The sequence below is a fragment of the Erpetoichthys calabaricus genome, chromosome 9, assembly GCF_900747795.2.
Source record: "Erpetoichthys calabaricus chromosome 9, fErpCal1.3, whole genome shotgun sequence".
In the NCBI taxonomy this organism is placed as follows: domain Eukaryota; kingdom Metazoa; phylum Chordata; class Cladistia; order Polypteriformes; family Polypteridae; genus Erpetoichthys; species Erpetoichthys calabaricus.
Window position 1 is genome coordinate 196,270,394 of NC_041402.2, and position 21,315 is coordinate 196,291,708.

The window sequence follows — 21,315 nt, forward strand, 5'->3', positions numbered from 1 at the left end:
CTTTGCTTTCCGGTAGTTCTTTTCTCTTTCGCCATTGACGTAATGTTACTTAAATGAGCCTCTGTGTTTCAGCGTCGGCAACCTGAGTTTGCGTAACAGATTGAACAATAAACAAGCCAATCGCCGTGTTCTTCCCGGTCATACTTGTGCCTGATTGGTCCATTCCGCAGCACCTCCCCTTGACACACATACACCCCTCCCCAGGAGGGTGGCCTTTCCCCCAACGCCCCACAGATCGGGTTCTTCTTGTCGTACCTGGCAACTCAGTGTTTGAATTGCGGCTGGTCGAGCTGTAGGTCAGGAGCGGAGATCGTGAAGTGTCTGCGTCTGGGTGAAAATTTACAGTAAAACAAAATGAGGGAGATTGTGCACTTACAGGCTGGGCAGTGCGGAAACCAGATTGGGGCAAAGGTGAGTATTTGGACGGTTCAATCTGGCACGGCTGCTCGTTTTCCGAACCAGTCTCTGATGTTATTTATTAAAGGGTATTTATTTGTCCTGCTATTTCCGTAATTCACTTAAAACGCAGAGAAGCATTGTGCGGAAAGTTAACTTTTGTGCCGTGTCGCACTCGTGTATAGTTTCGAATGGCTTTTCATCGCCGAGGCCGGAGACGCGTGATCTTTTGTTTTGCCTGCCTGGTGAGTTCCCGACACGCTTTTACTCGAATCGGCTCGACATTTTTAGATTAAAACTTGGCTTTGGGGTTTCGAGGCTTCACCGGAAGTGAGGAAATGGCGGGCGCGCCCTCACTTCCGGGAGCCCGCCATTCCGCTCGCGCGCTTAGTTTGAATTCCCCAGCGGCTGCTCAACCGCCGCCCGTCCGCCCGCCAAGAAGTGTCAAGATGGACGTGTTTGAACTTGTGGCTCTCGTGCCAGGGCCACGGCGGCGTCATTTATTATTAAACCTGCACCCGGCCGGTTGAAGCCGCCTCTTCTTCTGCCGATGCGGCTGATCCACTTTAGTTTGAAATCTGGGTACACCTTAATATTCCTCCGGCATTTATCCTGATATCCATAGTATACGATTTCGAGCGTTAGGGGGTAATTTGAGTTTCTGTAAAGATTTAATCGCCCTTTCTGTATAATGTATCTCCTGCACGTTTAATTTCAGCGAATTTCCGTATTAACGGCTTCTTCAGACACCCAGTCGCATTTATTTAAGTGATTATGATTATTAAAGTCCCAAGGCGTCTTTTGTGTGCTGCGGGCACCTTTCACGTGTGCTGTTCGGGGGTAAAGGAAGGGACAGGCTGCGTGATAAAGGAGCGGAGATCCTTTTAATTTTCATGTTTATGTGATGATAATAACATTTTAAAGGGGCTCACTACGTGCAGTTTGAGTTTACAGCATAAAGTTCGGTGCTTTTACCAGCAGGGGGCCCCAGATGGCTGTAAACCTCTGGCGATATTAACGATTTCAGGCGTTTTCATTAAACACGTTGACTTGTTGAACTGTAAGCGTATAAACCACTAAGTTCAGATTTTTATTTTCAGCACTTTTTGTTGAAGCTTTATAATATCACAAAAAGAGCAGCTCATTTTAAGGGTTCTTTAGTGGTTGCTCTGCACCGGTGGTTCCCAAGTTCAGTCCTGGAGGACCCCAGGCTTTCACCCCAATACAACGTCACTTTTAATTGGGCTCCTAATTGAACAAGCGGTTATTTCCAGGTCTGCGAGTTTTTAAAGATTACAGTACTGGATTTCAAGTATTTAGGTACTTTAATGTTTTTATTTATTTACAGTAAGATTTTCATTCTAGTTTTCCAGGTGCCCTGGCTCTTGTTTCCTGATCACCACACTAGTGGGTCTGATTGTCAGGTGGCTGCAGCCTTTCGCCATCCTGTGTCGTCTGTCCTGGTGTCCAATTTCATTCTTTGTTGACTGTCATTGTTAGGATGCAGTTAAACAAGCAAAACGGGTGAATTTAATACGACCAAAGAAAGAAGTGCACAAATTCACACATTTATGATAAAGTTCGCAATTTTTTTTTAATTCAGAATTGGAGGAAGACAAGTACAATGACAACAACAATTTATTTAAATAGCACATTTTTATACAAAAAAGTAGCTCAAAGTAGGACAAGCTTATTAAATGATGAGATCAAGGTAGCAGGACTGATTGTGTAATGCTGAGATTAAAACTTTCAGCCATGGTGCCCACTTATGTCCTGGGGGTCCCTCGTGCTTTTGCTTCACCCAACTCCACAGTTGGTCTCATTGTTTATCTGCCATTTTTCTTTTATTTTGTATTCAGTAAAGTGCAGTAGTTTAAAATTTTACATTTTAAGAAATATCTGCTGTATTTTTCAGTGTTTTACACTGTTTTATCGTTTCTTCTTAATTCACTTTTTCATTGAAATTTTCTCTTAATCATATTTGACAATCCATGACTAACTGAACAGACACAAGTGCAAACACAGCTTGCTAATGTGCAGCTATTCTGCTGTTACCCGCTAAGATATTATAAAGAGCCACATTAATTAAAAAGAATTAATTGTTGATCTCACACAACTTCTCGCTTTATTCTGTAGACATGTAGCACATCCATTTTTTATAATTTCTGGATTGATTAAAAAGAACAAAACAAAACTGACTTAGCAGCTTGCAGTTAATAGAAAACCTGCATCCATGGGGTCCCCCGAGGTTGGCACTTCTGATCCACCATTCTAGACATTCATCAGCTTGAGTGCAGTCTGCAGAATGAGACTTGTGGTTGTCATCGGAGTAGAAGAGTGGACATCATCGTCAGCCTTTATGATCGAGGGATTAACTGGGAGAATTGTTCATAGGAGATTGACAACCTATTTGTAGATTTAGCAGTGAATCTTTCAAGCGGTTTATTTTAAGTGCGTTTCCATGAGCCACATTTTCAAATTGGGGTTCTGCTCAAACGCATCAGGACAGTTTCTGCCAACGCCAGTGAGGTGATTGTATGTACTGAGAGTCTTCTTTCTTTGCAGTTTTGGGAAGTCATCAGTGACGAGCATGGCATTGACCCAACAGGCACATATCATGGGGACAGCGATCTTCAGCTTGAGAGAATCAACGTTTACTACAATGAGGCCTCAGGTATAAGGGAGTCAGATGTGTGGCTTTTGGTTTTTGTTTGTTTTTGACTTTGCCTTCGTTTACCAAATGGATATTTTCTTTGTTTTAGGTGGCAAATATGTACCTCGTGCTGTCCTGGTGGACTTGGAGCCTGGCACCATGGACTCTGTGAGGTCTGGGCCTTTTGGCCAAATCTTCCGACCTGACAACTTTGTGTTTGGTAAGACTGTTTGGGTTTCAGTTGTTCATGAAGCTTCTTTTCTTGCTCTCAATTGACTTTGCTTGTCCTCTGCTCGGCTGCTGTTTACCTGGGGGCACTGCCAGCGTACCCTGTCCTCTGTTTTCATTATCCTTTGGGTCAAGTTGAGCACTAAAACCCTCTTCTCTGATGGAGGGTAACTGGCTAACCTGAGTGAACCCCACAAATGACAATTAAGCTGTTAAACAGAAATTTGGGTCTGCATTGGCTGTTAAAGGGTGCCATTTTACTGGTTTTAATTTAATATTTTAGTTGTTCTCTGTTGGCTTCTAATCCAGGTGGTCTATCATGTGGTGGGTGCAGAAACGTGCTTGCTGACAACTATTTAAGTTGCTTCCTCAGTAATTTTAAACCTGGCTGAAGAAGGCTTAGATGTGTTGTATTTCACCACCAAGCCAACCTTTTAAGTCCTTTCTAGGGCCGGGTGTCCGATTAGATTTGCCCATCAAGACCAACCTGAAAAGCCACACGGATCGATTGTCATCTTTGTGTGCTAAATAAGGCATGGAATGGGTGACAAGTCAAGTTGGAGCCTGTGCTAGTACAGCGCATTGCCGCACCCACCACATGATGAAGTGGCACGGGATTCCAGTTGGTGACCCCCCAGTTAGACACGCGGCCCAGTCCCACCCTCCAGAAATGACCTTCAATCTGCCACAGCCTGGTGTTACATGGGTCACCAGCCATTCGGGTCCCCAACAATGATGATCCTGTAAGCCGGATCACTCTCGGGGAATCCCGTCACGTGGCCATAAGTGACGCTCCCTCACTATGCAGGTCATGTGCCTCATTCAAGTCTCCGTGAGCAACACAAAGTCACACCAGTGGTACCCAATGATTCTCTGAAGTGACACACATGAAGGAGTCCAGCCTTTATCTGGATGGTGTCCATGTGTCACATTCAGGGAGCTCCAGGACTCTATAAAAACCTTCGTCCTTTTGCAGAGATATAAGGAGTGCCACACACCCCTTTTCAGTGATCTCATGACCCCCATGCTCTCCCAGTCAGTCTACTGGATGACCACAGTATTAAAATGGCCGAAAGTGGACACGGTGTCTGGTGCTCGATAACAATATGATCGCCGTCGTTATTGAGACCTTCAGAAATGCACCAGGCCCTGGGTGTGAATGTCCTTATCCATCTGTTTAACCGATAGTCCACACCAAAATCCTAGTCTGACAGTAATTGAAGTTTCTAGAAGGTGATCACAGCAGACCCTCGCAGTTTCAGGGTAAGTGGCCACCGGTTGTAACAAGTGACGGTGGAGCTCAGGGGCTGGATGGCTGTGCGGTGATATTGTGACAGTAAATGCTCTTAAATTGAATAGACAAGTGATTTAAATCTCAAGTGCTAACAATAGGGGATTGGCTCGTTACTCTTTTCTATATCATGTGGTGGTCCTGAGCCTAGCAGGCCACTTACTTGATGATGTATGTTGAGTCTCCCCTTTATGTCATTCGCAGGTCAGAGTGGTGCTGGTAACAACTGGGCCAAAGGTCACTACACAGAGGGGGCTGAGCTGGTGGACTCTGTTCTTGATGTGGTCAGGAAGGAGGCAGAGAGCTGCGATTGTCTGCAGGGATTTCAGCTCACTCACTCCCTGGGTGGGGGCACTGGCTCTGGTATGGGTACCTTGATGATCAGCAAGATTAGAGAAGAGTACCCTGACCGCATCATGAACACCTTCAGCGTTGTCCCCTCGCCCAAAGTGTCGGACACTGTTGTTGAGCCTTACAATGCCACACTGTCTGTACATCAGCTGGTGGAGAATACAGACGAGACGTACTGCATTGACAATGAGGCCCTCTATGACATCTGTTTCCGTACACTTAAACTGACCACACCCACTTATGGGGACCTCAACCACCTGGTCTCTGCCACCATGAGTGGGGTCACAACATGTCTGCGCTTCCCTGGCCAGCTGAATGCCGACCTGCGCAAACTGGCGGTCAACATGGTGCCCTTCCCTCGTCTGCACTTTTTCATGCCTGGTTTCGCCCCACTCACCAGCAGAGGAAGCCAGCAGTACCGCGCTCTTACAGTGCCCGAGCTCACCCAGCAGATGTTTGATGCCAAGAACATGATGGCAGCATGCGATCCTCGCCATGGACGTTACCTGACGGTGGCAGCTGTGTTCCGTGGCCGCATGTCCATGAAGGAGGTGGATGAGCAGATGCTGAATGTGCAGAACAAGAACAGCAGCTACTTTGTGGAGTGGATCCCCAACAACGTGAAGACCGCAGTCTGTGACATACCACCAAGAGGGCTGAAGATGGCAGCTACTTTTATTGGTAACAGCACTGCCATCCAGGAGCTGTTCAAGCGAATCTCTGAGCAGTTCACGGCCATGTTCAGGCGCAAGGCCTTCTTGCATTGGTACACCGGAGAAGGAATGGATGAGATGGAGTTCACAGAAGCAGAAAGCAACATGAATGACCTGGTGTCTGAGTACCAGCAGTACCAGGATGCCACCGCAGAAGAGGAAGGAGAGTTTGAGGAAGAGGGAGAGGAGGAGGCGGCCTGAGGAATTTTAACGTATGACCTCTTGGTTCAGTCAGGGCTTTTCCATGTGTGTATCTTCTGCTTTGTCCTGTCCAAAGTGAAGCCATGCAAGTGTTTGTTTACCTGAAAGTCACTGTTTGTTTGTTTGTCTTTTCACTTTTTTCCTTCTTATTGTGTAACGTGTGCAGTAAAGAATTTATTTGGTGTTTGGCCCGAGCTGCTCTTTATACTGGGATCGTGGTGTAAAATATTCTCTTAATAAATGTCTCCAGGTTTGACTTGCACCTCTCCGGTTGTCAGTTTGTTTCACACACACACATCTGGACTGTTCTGTGCCCTGGGCGTTGCTATGGAGACCACGACGTGGTGACACTGCTGTCAGTCGGCTGACTGTGTGCCTTCGTCTTGGTCCTCTGATGTTCGGAGGACATCCCCTCACTTGAAACGTGAAGCCTCTGTGTCCACCATTTTGTAATCTGGTACCTAGAAACGGACTTCCAAATGTGTGTAAGAGGGCTTGTCCCGTTCATCACTTACTCTCTGAGGACCAGCGGGTACGGCTGCTAATTTCCTTCTTAGGTTCACGTTCGTATTTTAATTTTTTTTTTTGTTTTATGCCATCTCAGTAAAGAGTGAAGGTGGTGGGTTTGCTCTGCCGGGTGTGCTGGGGTTTGGTTTTCTTTTTAAAATGAGTCACCAGGTGTGCTGGTCGCCTCTGGGGTTTGTGTCTACTTTTTGTCCATTTTAAAGCCCACCTTCGTCACTCATCTGTTTTATGGCAGCCTGCCCTTGAGGGGTACTTGTGCCCACACTGGTTCAGTTCATTGAAAGTGTTGTGTGTGAAGGTGGGTCCCGTCCTAGTAAGTCGTAAACTTGTCCTCTCTGAAACCACTAGAGGGCGCAGTGACTTGAATTCTGCCCTTTTGTGAGCTGGCAGGTAATTGAAGTCGCATCGCTGGCCATCCTGATCACTTGGGCCTGTTGGCACATGCTCTGCCCTCACTATTCATGAAATTGCTTTTTCTTAATCTTTTCTGTCTTGCCTGAACCATCTAAAGCAATCGTCTGCAGACAGGGTGCCAGTCCACATGAGTCAAGTGGCCAGTTAAACTAAGCTGCTGCTGTTCTAAACGGGCGGTTGGACAGGAGGGCTGCCTCTGTGCCCGTCTCATTTTACACAAGTGACCTGATCACGTGAGAGTTTCCTTTGCCCGTCTGCCTGTCCACCCCACGGTGAGATGTCTGGTTGGTAGTCCCAGATTGCTGCTGCTGTTCTGTCCAACCACAAGAAACAAATCTCTTGGCTACTTTTACAATTGTAGGAGAGTATGGACCTGCTGTGTTGGCACACCTCACTGCCACCACCAAGGGTGCCTCAGAAGTGCAAATGCCCTATGCTGGGGTATCTTGGCAGTCGTGAAGCCTTCCATTATAAATGTCATGGTCAGACCTGGGCTGCCAGTATCGATACAAAGTGCCGCTCACTGACTGACCTTTCAGGATGTCCAAGGTGGTCGACGCTTCCAGAAGAAGTAGGTTAGAATGGCAGCAGCCAGCAAGACGAGAGTCCCGCAGCAGACTCTGATGGCCATCCTCTCGGGGTCTTCCTTCTCACCGTAGCGGGCCTCAAAGCCAGACTGGTAAAGAGATGACAGACAGACAGAGCGGTAAGGCCTTGCATGTGACAGTTCCATCCTCGTACGCCTTGCTGGTGCCCTCTAGGCTTAAGCTACTTACTTACCCAACCTCCCTTCTGTCTGAGCTGCGGGCACACGGTCCTCTCCACATACTCGCCCACTCTCTCCTTTAGGACGGGCAGTGCGCCTTGCAGTCCGCGCTCCTGGCAGTGCTGTGCCATCTGACCAGCCAGCATGTAGATGGAGAGGATGGCACTCCAGGGCAGCTCCCGAGTGCGGCCTCCGGCCACTTGAGGCCCAAAGTGCTCCTCCAGGATCTGGATGAGCGTCGTGGCAGCGTTGTCCTCGGTCACCTCCTGGAAGAGTCGAGGCCAGCGCTTGAAGAACAGAGGAAACCTGTGGATCAAAGTGTCCCCTGCATGTCGCAGCGCTGCACATGCCTTTGACGGTGGCCGTCCTGAGACCCCTGGGGCCTTGGTCACATAATCGATGTAATCGTGGGCCATCAGGTAGGCTTCCCGCACGGTGGGGTCTACTTGTGATCTCGTGTGCTTCCCAGACTCCATGGTGGCTCTCTGTGTCTATGTGAGGTCGCCTCTGTGCTTCACGTGCCTACCTGTCTAATTTTAGCAGCTCTGCAAGCCGACACTGGAGCCACATGGCAGTGCCATTCTAATTCCAGCTGGCAGCTCTGTTGACGAGGGGGGTTGCTGAACAGGTAGGTCGGTGGGGGCCGTGACCTGAGCAGACCATTAGTGTGCTGCCCACTGCTGAGCCCAGCAAGTCCTTCATGCGGGTTAGGCGCTTTATGGACATGGCAGACGCAAGCATTCTGTGTTGTCAGCTTTATCAGAATTATTAAAGGTTAGTAGCCTCGTGGTGCTGTGCGGTGAAAGAAAAACAGATAAGGAGGACGGCCATAAAACAGTAAAAGAGAGAAAGGACCCTGTGACCCTGACCAGGATCAGCCAGTCATTAGTGAGGCTGATGGGTGACAGGACGGGGCACTAGCTGGCAGTGCCCCCAATCTGCTCTGCTGGCCTCTTGACTTCTTTTCTTTTTGTGGATGACAACTGGACGTCAGTCCCACTGTCCGGCCTGCCGTTCGCCTTTTCTCCTCGTGGACAGCATGTCCGTCTAGCTGGCTGCTGATGAATGGCGGCGCACGTGGACCTGATAAGGCAGTCCTGCCATGACAGCACTTTCTGCCACCTGTAAGCCTCCGTCTGAATTGTGCTACCTGAGGAGTGGTGCCGCGATGGCATCGGTGGGCACTTTATAAAGGAGACCACCGACCCCTCCAAAGAAGAGCCAGTCACAAGAATGCCCGTGTTTATTCTTGTGGCTGGCACACTCGCATTCGGTGATGGAGTAGCAAGGGCACCACGTAGGAATGCCCAGGTGCTCAGTGGGTGCTCTCTTTGCTTATCTCCGTTGCTTAATGTGGCTTATCTTTATTCCAGGGTCCTAAAGGGGCCCAGTGTGGGGCACAGGCCTCGTCCTGACATTTTACTAAATAGATGAGCACGGTGAAAGTGTGCCGCTTTAATTGGCTGACTGTGTCCTCCTGCTGATAAGATGGCATCTGCCCTTCTGTCAGCTCTGTGGCCCCCCCCCGACGCCAGTGTTGGTGCCCTCACCACTTTGTTGCTACTAGCCTCATCGTGCCAACCCCACCGGTTCACCTGCCCGGGTGCTGACGTGACGACTCCTCTCCCCTCGGCCGCCCTTATCTTGTTCTTTCTCGTCTTCCTCCTTTGATTTCCCGTCCTGACGTTTGCTTTGATGTCCCCTCGCAAACGAACGCAGTGAACCCTGGCTGAGCTCTGTAGGTGGGAGGTGAAAGATGGTGGGCCTCGGTGAAGACGTCCTGAGCAGCAGGGCCAGCGGTTTGCGGTGTCTCTTTAGGTGGGCGAGGCTGGCAGGCCTTGGATGTACCCGGGCAGAGCCCGCTTTGGCGCCGTGTCCCATTTCTGTGTTAGGAATAACAGGAAAGAAAACCTCTGAATACGCGTCCAGATGGAAAGGCGCGCGCTGACTGAGGGGCCGGCTACCTGCTGGACTGAGTGGGGGGCCGATGGGCCATCAAACCACCAGCTGACCGTCTGGACATCTCCTGGCACAACTGATCAGATGGCTGCTTCATCAGGTGACCGGGTGGCTCCTCGTTGATTGCTCCATGGCCTCCACATGCTTCTCAGGCTCTTCATCTCCACTCTTGGCCCCCCCAGGCATTTTGTTTTATCGTAGCCCCCTGTTACAGTCACTTCAATTCAATTTCTCCCTCGTCAACTGACGCTCAACACCCCAGGATGAATCTTTGTGAATGCGTGAAGAGGAAAAACTGACGAGGCCCTTCATTCAGCAGATAGTTGAAGCCCCTTTGGCGGCCTGGAGGCCTCTTGGTTTGACGTGACTCCTGGCTTTGTGCCGTTCTTCTCAGCTCGTCCTCTCAAGTTCTGTCAGGCTGGATGGAGGCCATCGTTAGAGTGCCATCCTCTGGCTGGGCATTCACAGGTGTGTCCCTCGGCCACTCCTGTGTCACCTCTGAGGTCCTGTGTGCTGCGAGCAGAGTCTTCATGGGGGAGGTCTAACATCTCAACTCTGCCAGTCCCTGATGTTGTTCAGGTGGTGAGCGGAGCGTCGTGGCCTCCAGATGTGACACTTACAATTGAGGCCATCGTCACACCAGAGGGCCTCTCGTGGGTCTTCTGGCCAGCGGATGGCTGCAGTGATGGTTGTCCTTCTGGATGTTCCTCCCGTCTCCACACGTGTTCTCTGAAGCTCAGCCAGGGCGACCGTCGAGTTCGCGGCCCCCTCTTTTACCAAAGCCCTTCTTCCTTAAATGGCCAGCTCTAGAGAGAGACTTTGGAGGCCATTGTGCTCTTAGGGGTCTTTGGTTCTGCAGCCATCCGCAGATCTCCTCCTTGACACACGTTGCATCTTGAAGCTCCGCTTGGATTTTGTCCAGTGGGTGGGCTTGCTTCCTCTATACGGGTGGGTGCCTTTCCTAATCAGTCCACCTAATTCAGTGGACCCCGGACATCTCAGGACGGATCAATGACACGCCCCCGAGGCCGATGTCCAGTGTCATGCGGGTTATTCAGTGTTTTATTTTTAATATCATCCTCTTCTCGCTTTGTTATTTTGGGGTCTCAATGCGCTGCCACTGCTTCAGCGTTGTCCTCGTTTCCCTGTCACTTGTTTGCCCACCGTTGACCTTTGCCACAGACCCCGATCGCCCTGGCGGCGGCCCCCCTTTGTCTCCCCCGGCCTGACCTGTTCGTCTGATCTCGGGTTCGTCCTGACGGGCAGGTAAGAAGCACACGAGCCAAGTGGTGCCAGCGGGTCTCATTCTTTATTCAGCTCTGCTGTCTCTACAAGACATTTTGTTTTACAGGGCAGCGAGTGTCCAGACTGTCTGTGCGGCCAGGACAGCAGTGACCTTTGAACTGGAGTTGGGGGGGGGGGTCATCATGAATCATCATCTAGGTGGTCACATCGGCCTACCACCCCAGGCCATCAATCCCGTCTTTAAATTGCTGTCAGTTTTGAACCCCAGGGGTCTGCCCAGTGCATCCCCCTGTTGGTTGATTAGCACCTGGTGGGTGTCCCGGTGGTTGAAGATGACAATTCTCGATAGGCATGCGTCTCCGTTGTCATGTGATCCTAATTTTTGTTTTCCTATGGATGCCCATTTGGACCACCACAAGGTGGGCACCTCAGGCCCCAGCGCGATGTCTCACCTTTAATTTCGACAATGATGTTGAAATGTCGAGAGTGAAGTGAAGATGGTGGCACTGAACTTGAGACCTCGAGATATTCATAAGAATTAACTGGACTTCGAGTGACCACGAAATCCGTCACATGGGGGCGAATGAAGTGCATTTGTGACAAAACACAAAATCTCAAGGGCAGGTTGGGCATAAAGTCAGAGCGGTGCCAATGAAAATCCAAATTGAATTTTGAGCGTTGAAATTGAATTTCAGAAATGAAGCCAACATTCCTGTATCAATGGATAACGAAAGGGGCGCAGGGGGACCAGTGACATGCTGAAGCCACCCAGAGGGGACACTGAAGTCTTTCGAGGTTTAATGGGACTTTAATTATGTGAGTCAAGTTGGCATCTTGGCATTAAGCTGGCAGTGCTGAGAATGTCGTTGAAGGTGGCGGGTCACACCAGCACCTCACAACACGTCACCCACCTGAGGCTTGGCAGGTTCAGGCCCCGCCGCTGTTTGGATGGGATGCCAGCTGGGGATGGTACTGGTGAGGCCAGTGGGGGGGGCGCTTACCCTGTGGTGGTCTGTGTGCGGATCCCAATGCCCCAGTGCAGTGACTAAGACACCATCCTTCAGGTGAGACTCTCTGTGCTCATTAAAGATGGTCAAGAGCAGGGGGTATCCTGATGCCCACTGCGGCCCCCCAAGCACCCCCTGTCTCTAATTCTCTCTCTCTCTCATCACTTTGCCACCTAACAGCTCAAGTGTGCTGAGCGCACTGACGTCATGATGGCTGCCGTCGTGTCACCCAGGTGGGTGCTGCGCATCAGCGGTGCCTGAAGTGGCTCCACACTCACTACGTGATTACTGATTATTACACTGAAAGATTCAACGCTGAGAATAAAGTCAAAGTGTGGAACTTGAACTGGACGTCACGTGAAGACAATGGAGCGATCACATGGTCGGGCACGAGGGGCACGGAGATGCCAATGTGTGCCCGCTTGCTCTTCCTCACCACCTGACGCACAGGTTGAAGGACCAGTTTGTCGTTCTCCAGGTTGTGTTGTCACACACGGGATGCTGTGTTGGGTTCCAGAATTTTCTAGACATTTTCAAAAAGACCCCTGCCCAGCCCGTGGCTTTCCAGTGGGGGCATCAGGGCACCAAGCACCACCGGAAATGAACGCATAACACACGAGAAAGGCACTTTATCAATAAAATGTATTCTTAGAAGTTACCAAAGATGTCCCCTTAGAGTTTCAATAAATGACAACATATGCGTGTGACAACGGGAGGGCCCTGGACGTCCTCGGATCATTTTGCTCGTTTTCTGTTCAATTCTCTCTTAAATACGCAAGTCAGTTGACACCAAAGCCGCCACGTGGCACAAACCGTCTTCTGTGGTTGGGTCATTCAGGGTCAAAGGTGAGATGGCGGGGAGATGGCACACACATACACACACGTGCACACACAGGTCTGCTTTTAAAATGGCCGAATCGCGTGCCGTTGGTGTTTCGTTTCTTCAGAAACATCCGCCATGAAGTGTGTCACAGTGTGGGTGTCATCCGGAGGTCCCCAAGGGTCCCCACTCGACAGATGAGCCCCCCCCCACTCTATCACTTCTCTGCCCCCTGCTAGTTGAGGTCCTGTGCCCAGCGGTGCCGCCTCAGAGTTTATCAGCCCTACTCAATTGGTGCCCCCCCCCCCAACCCGTCTGTGGTCACACACTGCAGTCTGGCCCCCTGTCCTTTGTCCACTTGGCCCAGACTGACATTCCTCTTTTTAGAACCCAAAGACCCCCCCCCATCTCCGAGGGTCACACATGGGCCAGCCTGAATGTCAAAAGTGTCCTGGGCCAGGTCCTTGAGGGGCTTTGTCCCTGTCACAGATCCCCTCAAAGGCCCGCGGGCGGTTAGACCCCCTCTGCGCTGGGCTCTGCCGCCGGGTTGTCATAGGCGTGCAGCTCGGTGCCTTCACATTTGCTGTCACTGCCATCTTCTACAACGGCTGGCACCTTCTCCCTACAGCAGCGGCAGCAGCAGCAGCAGTGACGTTGGCACTGTGACAAGAGATGGTCCCAAGGCTCCAAGGAGTGCATCCAGATGGGCAGAGAGTCCCAGGTCCGGAGGCAGTGGGGCAGATACTGCGGGCATCTGTGCTGGCACAGTGTCACCACAGAGCAGAAAGCAGCCAGCAAAACGATGGGACCTGCCACTCCCACGAGGACCGGCCAGCCCGCTATAGACAGGCCAAAGATGGCAGCGGGCAGCAGGAAGAAGCTGAGGAGCAGGTAGAGGACGGCAAACCAGCGATACTTGGCAGTGATGTTTCCAAACTTCTTGGCCAAAGGAATGGGCAGTCGCAGCACAGGGATGATGTACCAAAGGACGATGCCAGTCAAGTTGAAGAATAAATGGATTAGGGCAACCTGAGGGGCAGAAGGACAGAAGATCAATCTTGACCCCTCCGGGAGGCCTTGGCGAGCTCATTGAGACCCCTGCGGCGGGCACACTACCTGCAGGGAACTCCGCAGCTTGTCAGCAGGGCTGGCCAGAGCTGCCAACATGGCAGTGGTGGTGGTGCCAATATTGGACCCCAGGCATAGAGGGTAGACTCGCTCAAGGCTGATGACCCCGATTCCTGTGAATAGAGACAGTGACATTAACACTATGAGGACTTGGGGCACAGGGGCACAGTGGCCGGCACCCTTAGAGCCAAAAGCATGCCGTGCCACCTGTCCCGTCTCAGCCATCACTGACCCCAGAAGTGACAAGCCCACCGTTCAGGGAGGCTCATCGATCTTGGTAAGTCAACCCACAGAATCAATGATGGCAGAGCCAAGGGGCCGCCGATTGGCGCATCAGAAACCCAGGGAAACCAAGAGAGCATGGCAAGGGCACGGTGGCCAGGACACTCACCGATGAGCGGAATGATGGCAGACGTGAAGACGGAGCTGCTCTGTAAGATGAAGGTCATCAGGGCGCCAACCAAGATGGCCAAATAGCCGTTCACCCAGCCAAAGGGAAATGGCAGATCTGTGGACCCCAAACACATGGTTACATCACATGAGTGGTCTCAGGGGACAAGCTGCCACTCACCTTCAGCTGTCACTCTGACAATCCATCCACTCAGGGGACACAGTGGTCTCCATGTCATGAGGTTTGTGCTCTTCTTGCCAGGCACTCTGCTGGAGGACCACCCTAATGCTTGAGACCACTGGTGAGCGGGTCACCCTGGTACCATGCGCACTAATGGCATCACAATCAAGAGGCTCAGTGCGTCCACCAGCATGTATGCTAATGACATCATACTGCCAGCTGTATGCCCACCATTACCATGACAAATGCCACATTACTGCGCCTGCCAGTCACACAGTCAGAGTGGTGGTGGTCAGCGTTGTCAGCACGGTGTCCACTATGAATGTCTAGAGTGTGTGTGGTAACCCCATGCCCACCACTGACATCACAGCCAACAGTGTCATTCTGGCTGGTATTATGCCCACTCACACAAGGATCAGTGGCCAGCCACATTCCCACTACTGACAATGCAGCAGTGCTGCCAGTCCCGTGCCCACTATTGACAGTCAATGTGGATGAGCCTGCACTTGAGGCCTAAAGTGTCACCAGCCTGCCATGTGTCCTGTGGCCCACTGCCATGGCCACCCTGTGTACTGCCCACTTTGACCTGCAGCTGTGCCGTCCGCTGGCCGTCCTCCTATGGACAACATCAGTGTGCTGCCCGCTGCTGCCCGTCTCTAATGCTTGGCCTGTCCAGGCTGACTTGTTTCTTAATGGCTTCTGATGCGTCCCCCTAAGGGAGTTCAATTGACATGTATGGTGGTCTCCACAGAGTGGCCTCCAGGGTCTCACCCAGTGACCTCACCAGTATCCCAGGGTCAATGACATGACATGCCATAGACACGCCAAGCCTTGCTGTTTCCTTCAATGTCACACGGTCCATGTTACAGTGGGTGGGTGGCACTGGACTGGCACCGACTCTACTGCCCACTCACTTGTCATGTGTGACGTGTACCTGCGTTGATGACCTTTTTGATGGCCTGCGCAATCTGCCCCCGCAGCACCGAATTGAGCAGCTTGACGATGAGCATGAGACATCCACAGAGGACCAGCAGGGAGGCGAAGAGGAGGATGAAGCCCACCGCCATGTCTGGAAGGGTCGTGTGGGCAAAGATGTGGGTACCTGAGGGCAAAAGAGAAGGACGGCCGTCACGAGTCCCACCTGAGAACCTCCGTGGCTACCGTGTCCCCGCATCACACAAGTGGGATACTCACAGGCCTTCACGGGTTTTATCTCGGTGACGTTTTTAAGAGCCACTTGGTTGTCATCGGACCCAAAGCACTCATAGATGGTGCACTCGGTAGCGTTGGACACCGTGACGTTCTTGAGGAGCTTCACAACACAAAAGCCACGTCAGGCGGAGCAGCAAGTGAGAACATCGGGGCCTGGCCATGCAGTGGACACTCACCGTGACATTCTGGGTCAAACACCAGTGAAGAATCAAACTCTGATTGCCAATCTCCGGGCTGCCCGTGCCAAGTCCGGCGATAACCTCTTTGTTAAGCTGTGGGACAAGAAAAGGGACAAAGACGCTCAACAGGCTGACTGGCACACACGGCCACATGGATGAGGAGCGGTCAGCACACAGATGTATACCCAGATGAGCCAACCCAGGCGGGTGCCATCCTGGAGCTGGCTGGTCATCCCAGAGAAGGGGGGGTCTGGTCTGCCACCTGTGGACTGGTCATCACAAGAGAGCCCCACCCTGAAGTGGCCCGTCTACCCTCAAGTGGACTGGTCACCCCAGAGAGACATCTACCCAGATCTGCCCCATTCAGCCCACTGGACGGGCATCTGCCCAGGTGTGCCCCAGTTATCTCAGAGAGTGAAGTGTAGTGACATCTCCCCTCAAGTCACCTGCTCATCTCTGATGCCAATTGGGGCTTGAGGACCCCAGAGGTACCATTTCTAGTCTCAAGTGGACTGGTCACCCTGCCAATTATATACCGTGATGAGACCCCTGAGCGCCATCTTACTGCCAGTTATGTCCACTCTCATCTGGGATGCCAGTGCTAACCTTTTGCTCTCTGCATTTGTCATTTGAATGGGACAACAACCTGGGACTGTGACTTTGCAGCTGGGCGTGAGTGAAGGCGTCTGGTGGGCACGAGGTGCCCAATATGTGGAGCGCTTCAGGAGTTCCAGGATTGAGCTGATGACTGACATCTTGAGCTCTGAACAGGGGGGCAGCGGCAGTGGGTTTCTGACCTTGACACCCAGCTGTCACCTTAGTGCCTTGGGCCACAGCCTGAGTCTGTGTGATCGTCCCCTTGTCCCAGCTGAAGCTCACCTGGATGATAAGATGTGTGAAGGGCTCGGTGATCACCTTCAGGATGTCCGGGGCCGTCTCGCTTGATTGGATGTTGAAGGTGTCCACGATGGCGCTGGTCAGGTGGTACAGATAGTGAGTGCCAACTTCCACTGGCAGGAGGATGAGCACAGTTAACCAGTTAAAGAGGCCGTGGACCGCCGAGCCAGCAAAGGCCCTAAACAGAGAGAGAGGGGACAAGGACAGGGACAGGTGTGACTCTTGAGGACAGAGATGGACAATCCGGTCCCCAACAAGACACACCACCATACCTGCGAAACTCGTTCCGGTCCCCAGAATGCGCCAGTGACACCAGGGTGCTGGTGACTGAAGTCCCAACATTGACGCCCATGATGATGGGGATTGACGTGGTGACGGTCAGCACTGTGGACACACAGACAGACAGACGGATTGGTTGACAGCTCAGTGGCTCTTTGCTCGGAGACGGAAAGGCAGGTGACACTCACGGCCTGATGACACCATGCTGACGATGATGGAGGAGGACGTGCTGGAGCTCTGCACCAGGACAGTCAGCAGCACACCAATGACGAGTCCTGCCACCGGGTTGGATAGCACTTCATTGTCACTGAAGATGTCACCGGCTGCCTTTCCTGCTCAAAGACAGAGAGAACGGGTGAACCCACCAGGTAGGTCAACTGCCCTCTCTGTGCCCTCTGACCTCCCTCAATGGCCGTCTCACCTCCCACCAGCTGGAACGCCGAGCTGAGGACATCGAGGGAGCAGACGAAGACGTAGAGCAGCACGAGCAGAAGGAAGCCCCTCAGGATGGCGAGCAGGACTCGCTGCAGTTTCCCAATGCCATCGAGCTCTGCGGCAGGACAGGAGGACACAGGTCATTAAGAGCAACGCGCGCTGGGCGGCGTGGGCACACATAACTGCACTTACTGACCCTTCCAGGCAGGGCCAGCGTCGTGAAGGGCGGGCAGAGCCCAGGGGTCCTCGTCCTCCTCCTCCTCCTCTTCCATGGCCACTTCATCAGGGTCAGCAACGGGGCCGTCTGCGGTGGGGGTTAGTAGAGGCTGTGAGAGGGGTCACCTGTGAAGACCACCGGGATAGGGGGGCTTACCTGGCTCAGCTGCACTTACCAGACACATGAGAGTCTTCCTCAGTCACCTTCAGGGCCACAGAAGAGGTGGACAACTTGTTGACGAGTACCATGGTGTCCGAAGTGGGAAGTAAGATCTGTAAACCTTCTTGGGACCACCGGCTGGACGGGAAGGGGCTAAAAGAATTAAGAAATTATGAGAGTGACCACCAACTGGGGGGGCTGCTGGGAAAAAAAAGCAAATCAAACAGTGACCACAGGACAGCTGGGTGTGCAATGGAAAATAGTGACCACTGACCACAAACTGGGGGGTCTGCAATGGAAAAGAAGAAACTCAACTGTAACCACAAACTGGGGGGTTAGGGGTCTGCAGAGAGAGAAGAAAAGTGACCCCACACCTGGGGGTCTTCAGTGGAAAACTACTGTCCACAAGCGGGGGTCTGAAGTTACGCTGGCTGGACACGATGGGGGTGATAAAAAGTGTAAATGGGGGGCCGGCCGGCCAGGCCAGTGACCACTGACCACCTGTCTGCGATGGTAAAAAGTAAACCCAACAGCGAGCACACTGGGGGGGGATCTGCCGTAAAACACATATAAACCAAGTAGTGCCCACCAACTGGGGGTCTACAAGCAGGAAAAAATGGGGGGTCACCAAGGAAACAAAAATATTAGTGACCACAAACTGGGGTTGGGGGGTGGTGGTCCACAGTGGAATAAACAACCTACAGCCAGTGGTGACCACTGAGCTCAGACCCCCAGGGTAAGAGGGGGCTTCAGCAAACTCCTGGTGAGCGCAGACCTGGGGGTGTTCAGAATAAGTGAGCCCAGCAGAGCCCCCCAATCCACCCACCCACTCAAGTCAGGACCCCTGCCTGAATGGGTTGCAAGGTCACTCCAGCCTCACTCTGCCACACTCTCAGGGTCCTGGGCACAAGTCCACTGGCGAGGGGGCCAATGTACACAACAGCAAACACAGGGCCGCGGGGCTGTGGCTAAGGAGTGGATGAGCCCAATATAGCGCCTTCCCTGCCACCCTCACCCTAGCTACAGGCTGGCACGCTGGCATTTGAGAAGCGGCTTAAGGCGAGCGACTTACCTTGATCGTAGGCGGCAGGCTGAGAACTAGTCGTCTGGCCGCACCCCCCATTTATACCCACCCCTGGGGTCAAAGTATCATGCCGTGCCTATTGCCCTTTGGCAGAACGGTAAGATGTTGGCACTTGATAAATAAGAAAGCTGCTGATTCCCACGGGGTGAAGACCACCAGCCACATCCTCAGCTGCCCTTACCCAGTCTGTATGACTGGCATGACAGGTGCCCCCTTGGTGAGTTAACTTCTGAGTGCCAGGGACCTTCAAATTTTGCCAAGAGTGGCTCGGTGGAGCCTGCAGTGTCAGCTGTTCACCTCTTGATGGCAGCAAATGCCCACTGAGTCTGTTAAGCTGGTGTGTGGAGCTTCATTCCAGAGCTTGGCACCTGCCAGTGTTGCCCTCTGCTCTTGATGGTGGGATCCATGGCCTCACTAACCCCCAACTCTCCTGTGGCTCCCAGATGGTGACAAGTGACTGTGACTCCTTAAGTGCCATTCCCCCTTCAGTGTTATCTCTATCAATACCTTTTACGTGCCACTCTGTCTCTGTGACCTCCAACCATGTGCCAGTGACTTGGGTGACCTGTGCAAGCTTTGACAAATGCCCAATTGTGATGACCCTTGGAGCAGCTCACACAATTGTCTTGTGACAGTACACCACATTAATCTGCATAAATATGTGGCATGCCCAGTGTAATTTGCCCACCCCCAGAGACATCAGAGGCTGAAACGGTAGCCTCTTCCCTTCAGGACGTGGCACACATAAACATTCTGCCAAGCATGTCATCGTCACTGGGTGAATGACAAAGGGCCCTTCGGATGGAATGTGGACTCTTCCAAGACTGCTTATTGTGCCAAGGCCAGAAGGTGCAATGGCTAGGTGCCTGCTTGCCTGGCACCAGTGCCTTGCAGAGAGCTCCTGCCCACAGTGGGTGGCACGCTGTGTGAGAAGATTAGAACGCAGATCTTCCCGTGCAGCCTGACAAGTCTGAGTTCAGCGAGCCGCATCTCCACGTCCCTCCCTCATCTTTCCTTGCCGTCGGCATGCCGAGCATGGGGGGCCTGTCACTCTCCCCACGGTGGCCATATGTCTGCTGGCGTGAGCTCCGTGCCTGGCGCTGCCAGCAGCAGCCTCTTGTGCCAGAAAATATTATTGTGCCAGCAGGACATCATTACGCAGCGCGGTGATTGATTAGCCGGGAATGGGCGAGCGGAGAGGCATGGTGGGACGGGTGGGGTGGGGGGTGGTGTGGAGGGCTGTGGAGAAGCAGAGTGCAGTAGGAAGGGGACAGCAGAGGGCAAAGACTGGCAAAGGGAGACCCCTGCAGACCAAATGGAGCAATGGCACAGTGATGGGGATCAGCAGGTTGAGCTCTGTGGGGGTCAGCTTGAAGATAAGGGGGCACTTCAGGACCAGTGAGGACCACCAAGGGACAGGGGTGTGATGTAGACCAGGGTGTTGCGGAAATGGACATTCCAGTTGGCTGTTTGAATTGGGAGTAACTGGAGTTTTGAGGACTGGGATGGGGGGAGACGTGCATTCCAGTGGAGACTCCCGCTGACTGTCTGAACTGGGACATGCCATTGGTCAGCACTCCTGTCGATGGGATTTCGAGTGTCTGCTCTGGACTGGGACATATGCATTTGTGGACTGGGGATACTGGTGATGTTGCACGCCAGTGAGCTGTGAGGAACAGGAAGAACTGGAAATCTAAGTACCAGTTTCTGCTGTGGACTGGGCCATGCTGGTGAGGCTCATTTGGGTTTACTGGGTAGACTGGGAGTTAAGTGCTAGTATGCCTGGGACATCCTAATGATGTGCATTCATCTTCCAGTGCTGGACTGGGACACAGTGATGATGGTAATAATAATAATAATAATAATGCATTTAGATAGATAGATAGATAGATAGATAGATAGATAGATAGATAGATAGATAGATAGATAGATAGATAGATAGATAGATAGATATAGCGCCACTCAGAAGCCCCAAAGATATCTGCTCCAGTTAACTGGGTAGACTGGGAGGTTAGTGGTTAGAATGTGTGGACTGCTGATGATCTGCTCTGGAATTGGCGGTGTGGACTGGGACAGGCCAGTGATCCCCATTCCAGTTCCTATGCTGGACTGGGACACACCTAATGGGACTGTATCCAAGTTAACTGGGCGTACTGGGAGATGAGTGTCGATGTGGCGACTGTGAGAACTGAGACGTGCCAATGATCTGTTCCCTAACTGACGCTGCAGACTGGGACCCACTATTGGGCGTGCTGGCCTGGTCCCGCCTACGACCCTCGCATTCCAGCTGTGGACGGTGCCAAGGTGGACGTTTGCGGACGTTCCAGACCAAGCGAGTCTCCGCGCCAACCGATGATCCGCATTCCATTCCCGTCACGTGTCTCCCGCTGCCCGCCGCCCCTCCCCCATGACTAATGGAGTCCCGAGCCTCGTCGGCTGAGCCCGCCAGGATTCCAAGTCTAATGTTTTGTTTGGTATTAAAATGCGAAAGGCAACTTAACTCCCACTGATTTCAATAAAAACATATGGAATGGGCTCATCAATCAATCCCCCAGCGGCTCGCCTGTCGGAGTGAGGGGAGCTGG

The 21,315-nt window shown here is 52.2% G+C and overlaps 3 protein-coding genes across 3 annotated transcripts; 1 reads left to right on the forward strand and 2 right to left on the reverse strand.

The window, feature by feature from the left end:
• Nucleotides 1-221: 221 nt before the first annotated feature.
• LOC114657078 (tubulin beta-4B chain-like) lies at nucleotides 222-6,095 on the forward strand. Its single transcript, XM_028808838.2, has 4 exons — nucleotides 222-411; nucleotides 2,962-3,070; nucleotides 3,159-3,269; nucleotides 4,773-6,095. Exons 1-4 carry the CDS (start codon nucleotides 355-357, stop codon nucleotides 5,831-5,833), a joined length of 1,338 nt encoding a protein of 445 aa, XP_028664671.1. The 5' UTR covers nucleotides 222-354; the 3' UTR covers nucleotides 5,834-6,095.
• A 1,195-nt stretch (nucleotides 6,096-7,290) lies between these two features.
• Nucleotides 7,291-8,028, reverse strand: bcl2l16 (BCL2 like 16). Its single transcript, XM_028809601.2, has 2 exons — nucleotides 7,553-8,028; nucleotides 7,291-7,448 (listed from the first exon to the last, which is right to left on the reverse strand). Exons 1-2 carry the CDS (start codon nucleotides 8,012-8,014, stop codon nucleotides 7,308-7,310), a joined length of 603 nt encoding a protein of 200 aa, XP_028665434.1. The 5' UTR covers nucleotides 8,015-8,028; the 3' UTR covers nucleotides 7,291-7,307.
• A 4,849-nt stretch (nucleotides 8,029-12,877) lies between these two features.
• LOC114657724 (sodium-dependent phosphate transport protein 2B-like) lies at nucleotides 12,878-18,735 on the reverse strand. The gene is made up of 13 exons (XM_051931847.1): nucleotides 18,719-18,735; nucleotides 17,663-17,799; nucleotides 17,467-17,574; nucleotides 17,257-17,385; nucleotides 17,024-17,167; nucleotides 16,829-16,940; nucleotides 16,539-16,734; nucleotides 15,657-15,752; nucleotides 15,463-15,580; nucleotides 15,203-15,370; nucleotides 14,089-14,205; nucleotides 13,686-13,810; nucleotides 12,878-13,598 (listed from the first exon to the last, which is right to left on the reverse strand). Exons 2-13 carry the CDS (start codon nucleotides 17,733-17,735, stop codon nucleotides 13,083-13,085), a joined length of 1,902 nt encoding a protein of 633 aa, XP_051787807.1. The 5' UTR covers nucleotides 17,736-17,799; nucleotides 18,719-18,735; the 3' UTR covers nucleotides 12,878-13,082.
• Between the last annotated feature and the right edge of the window lie 2,580 nt (nucleotides 18,736-21,315).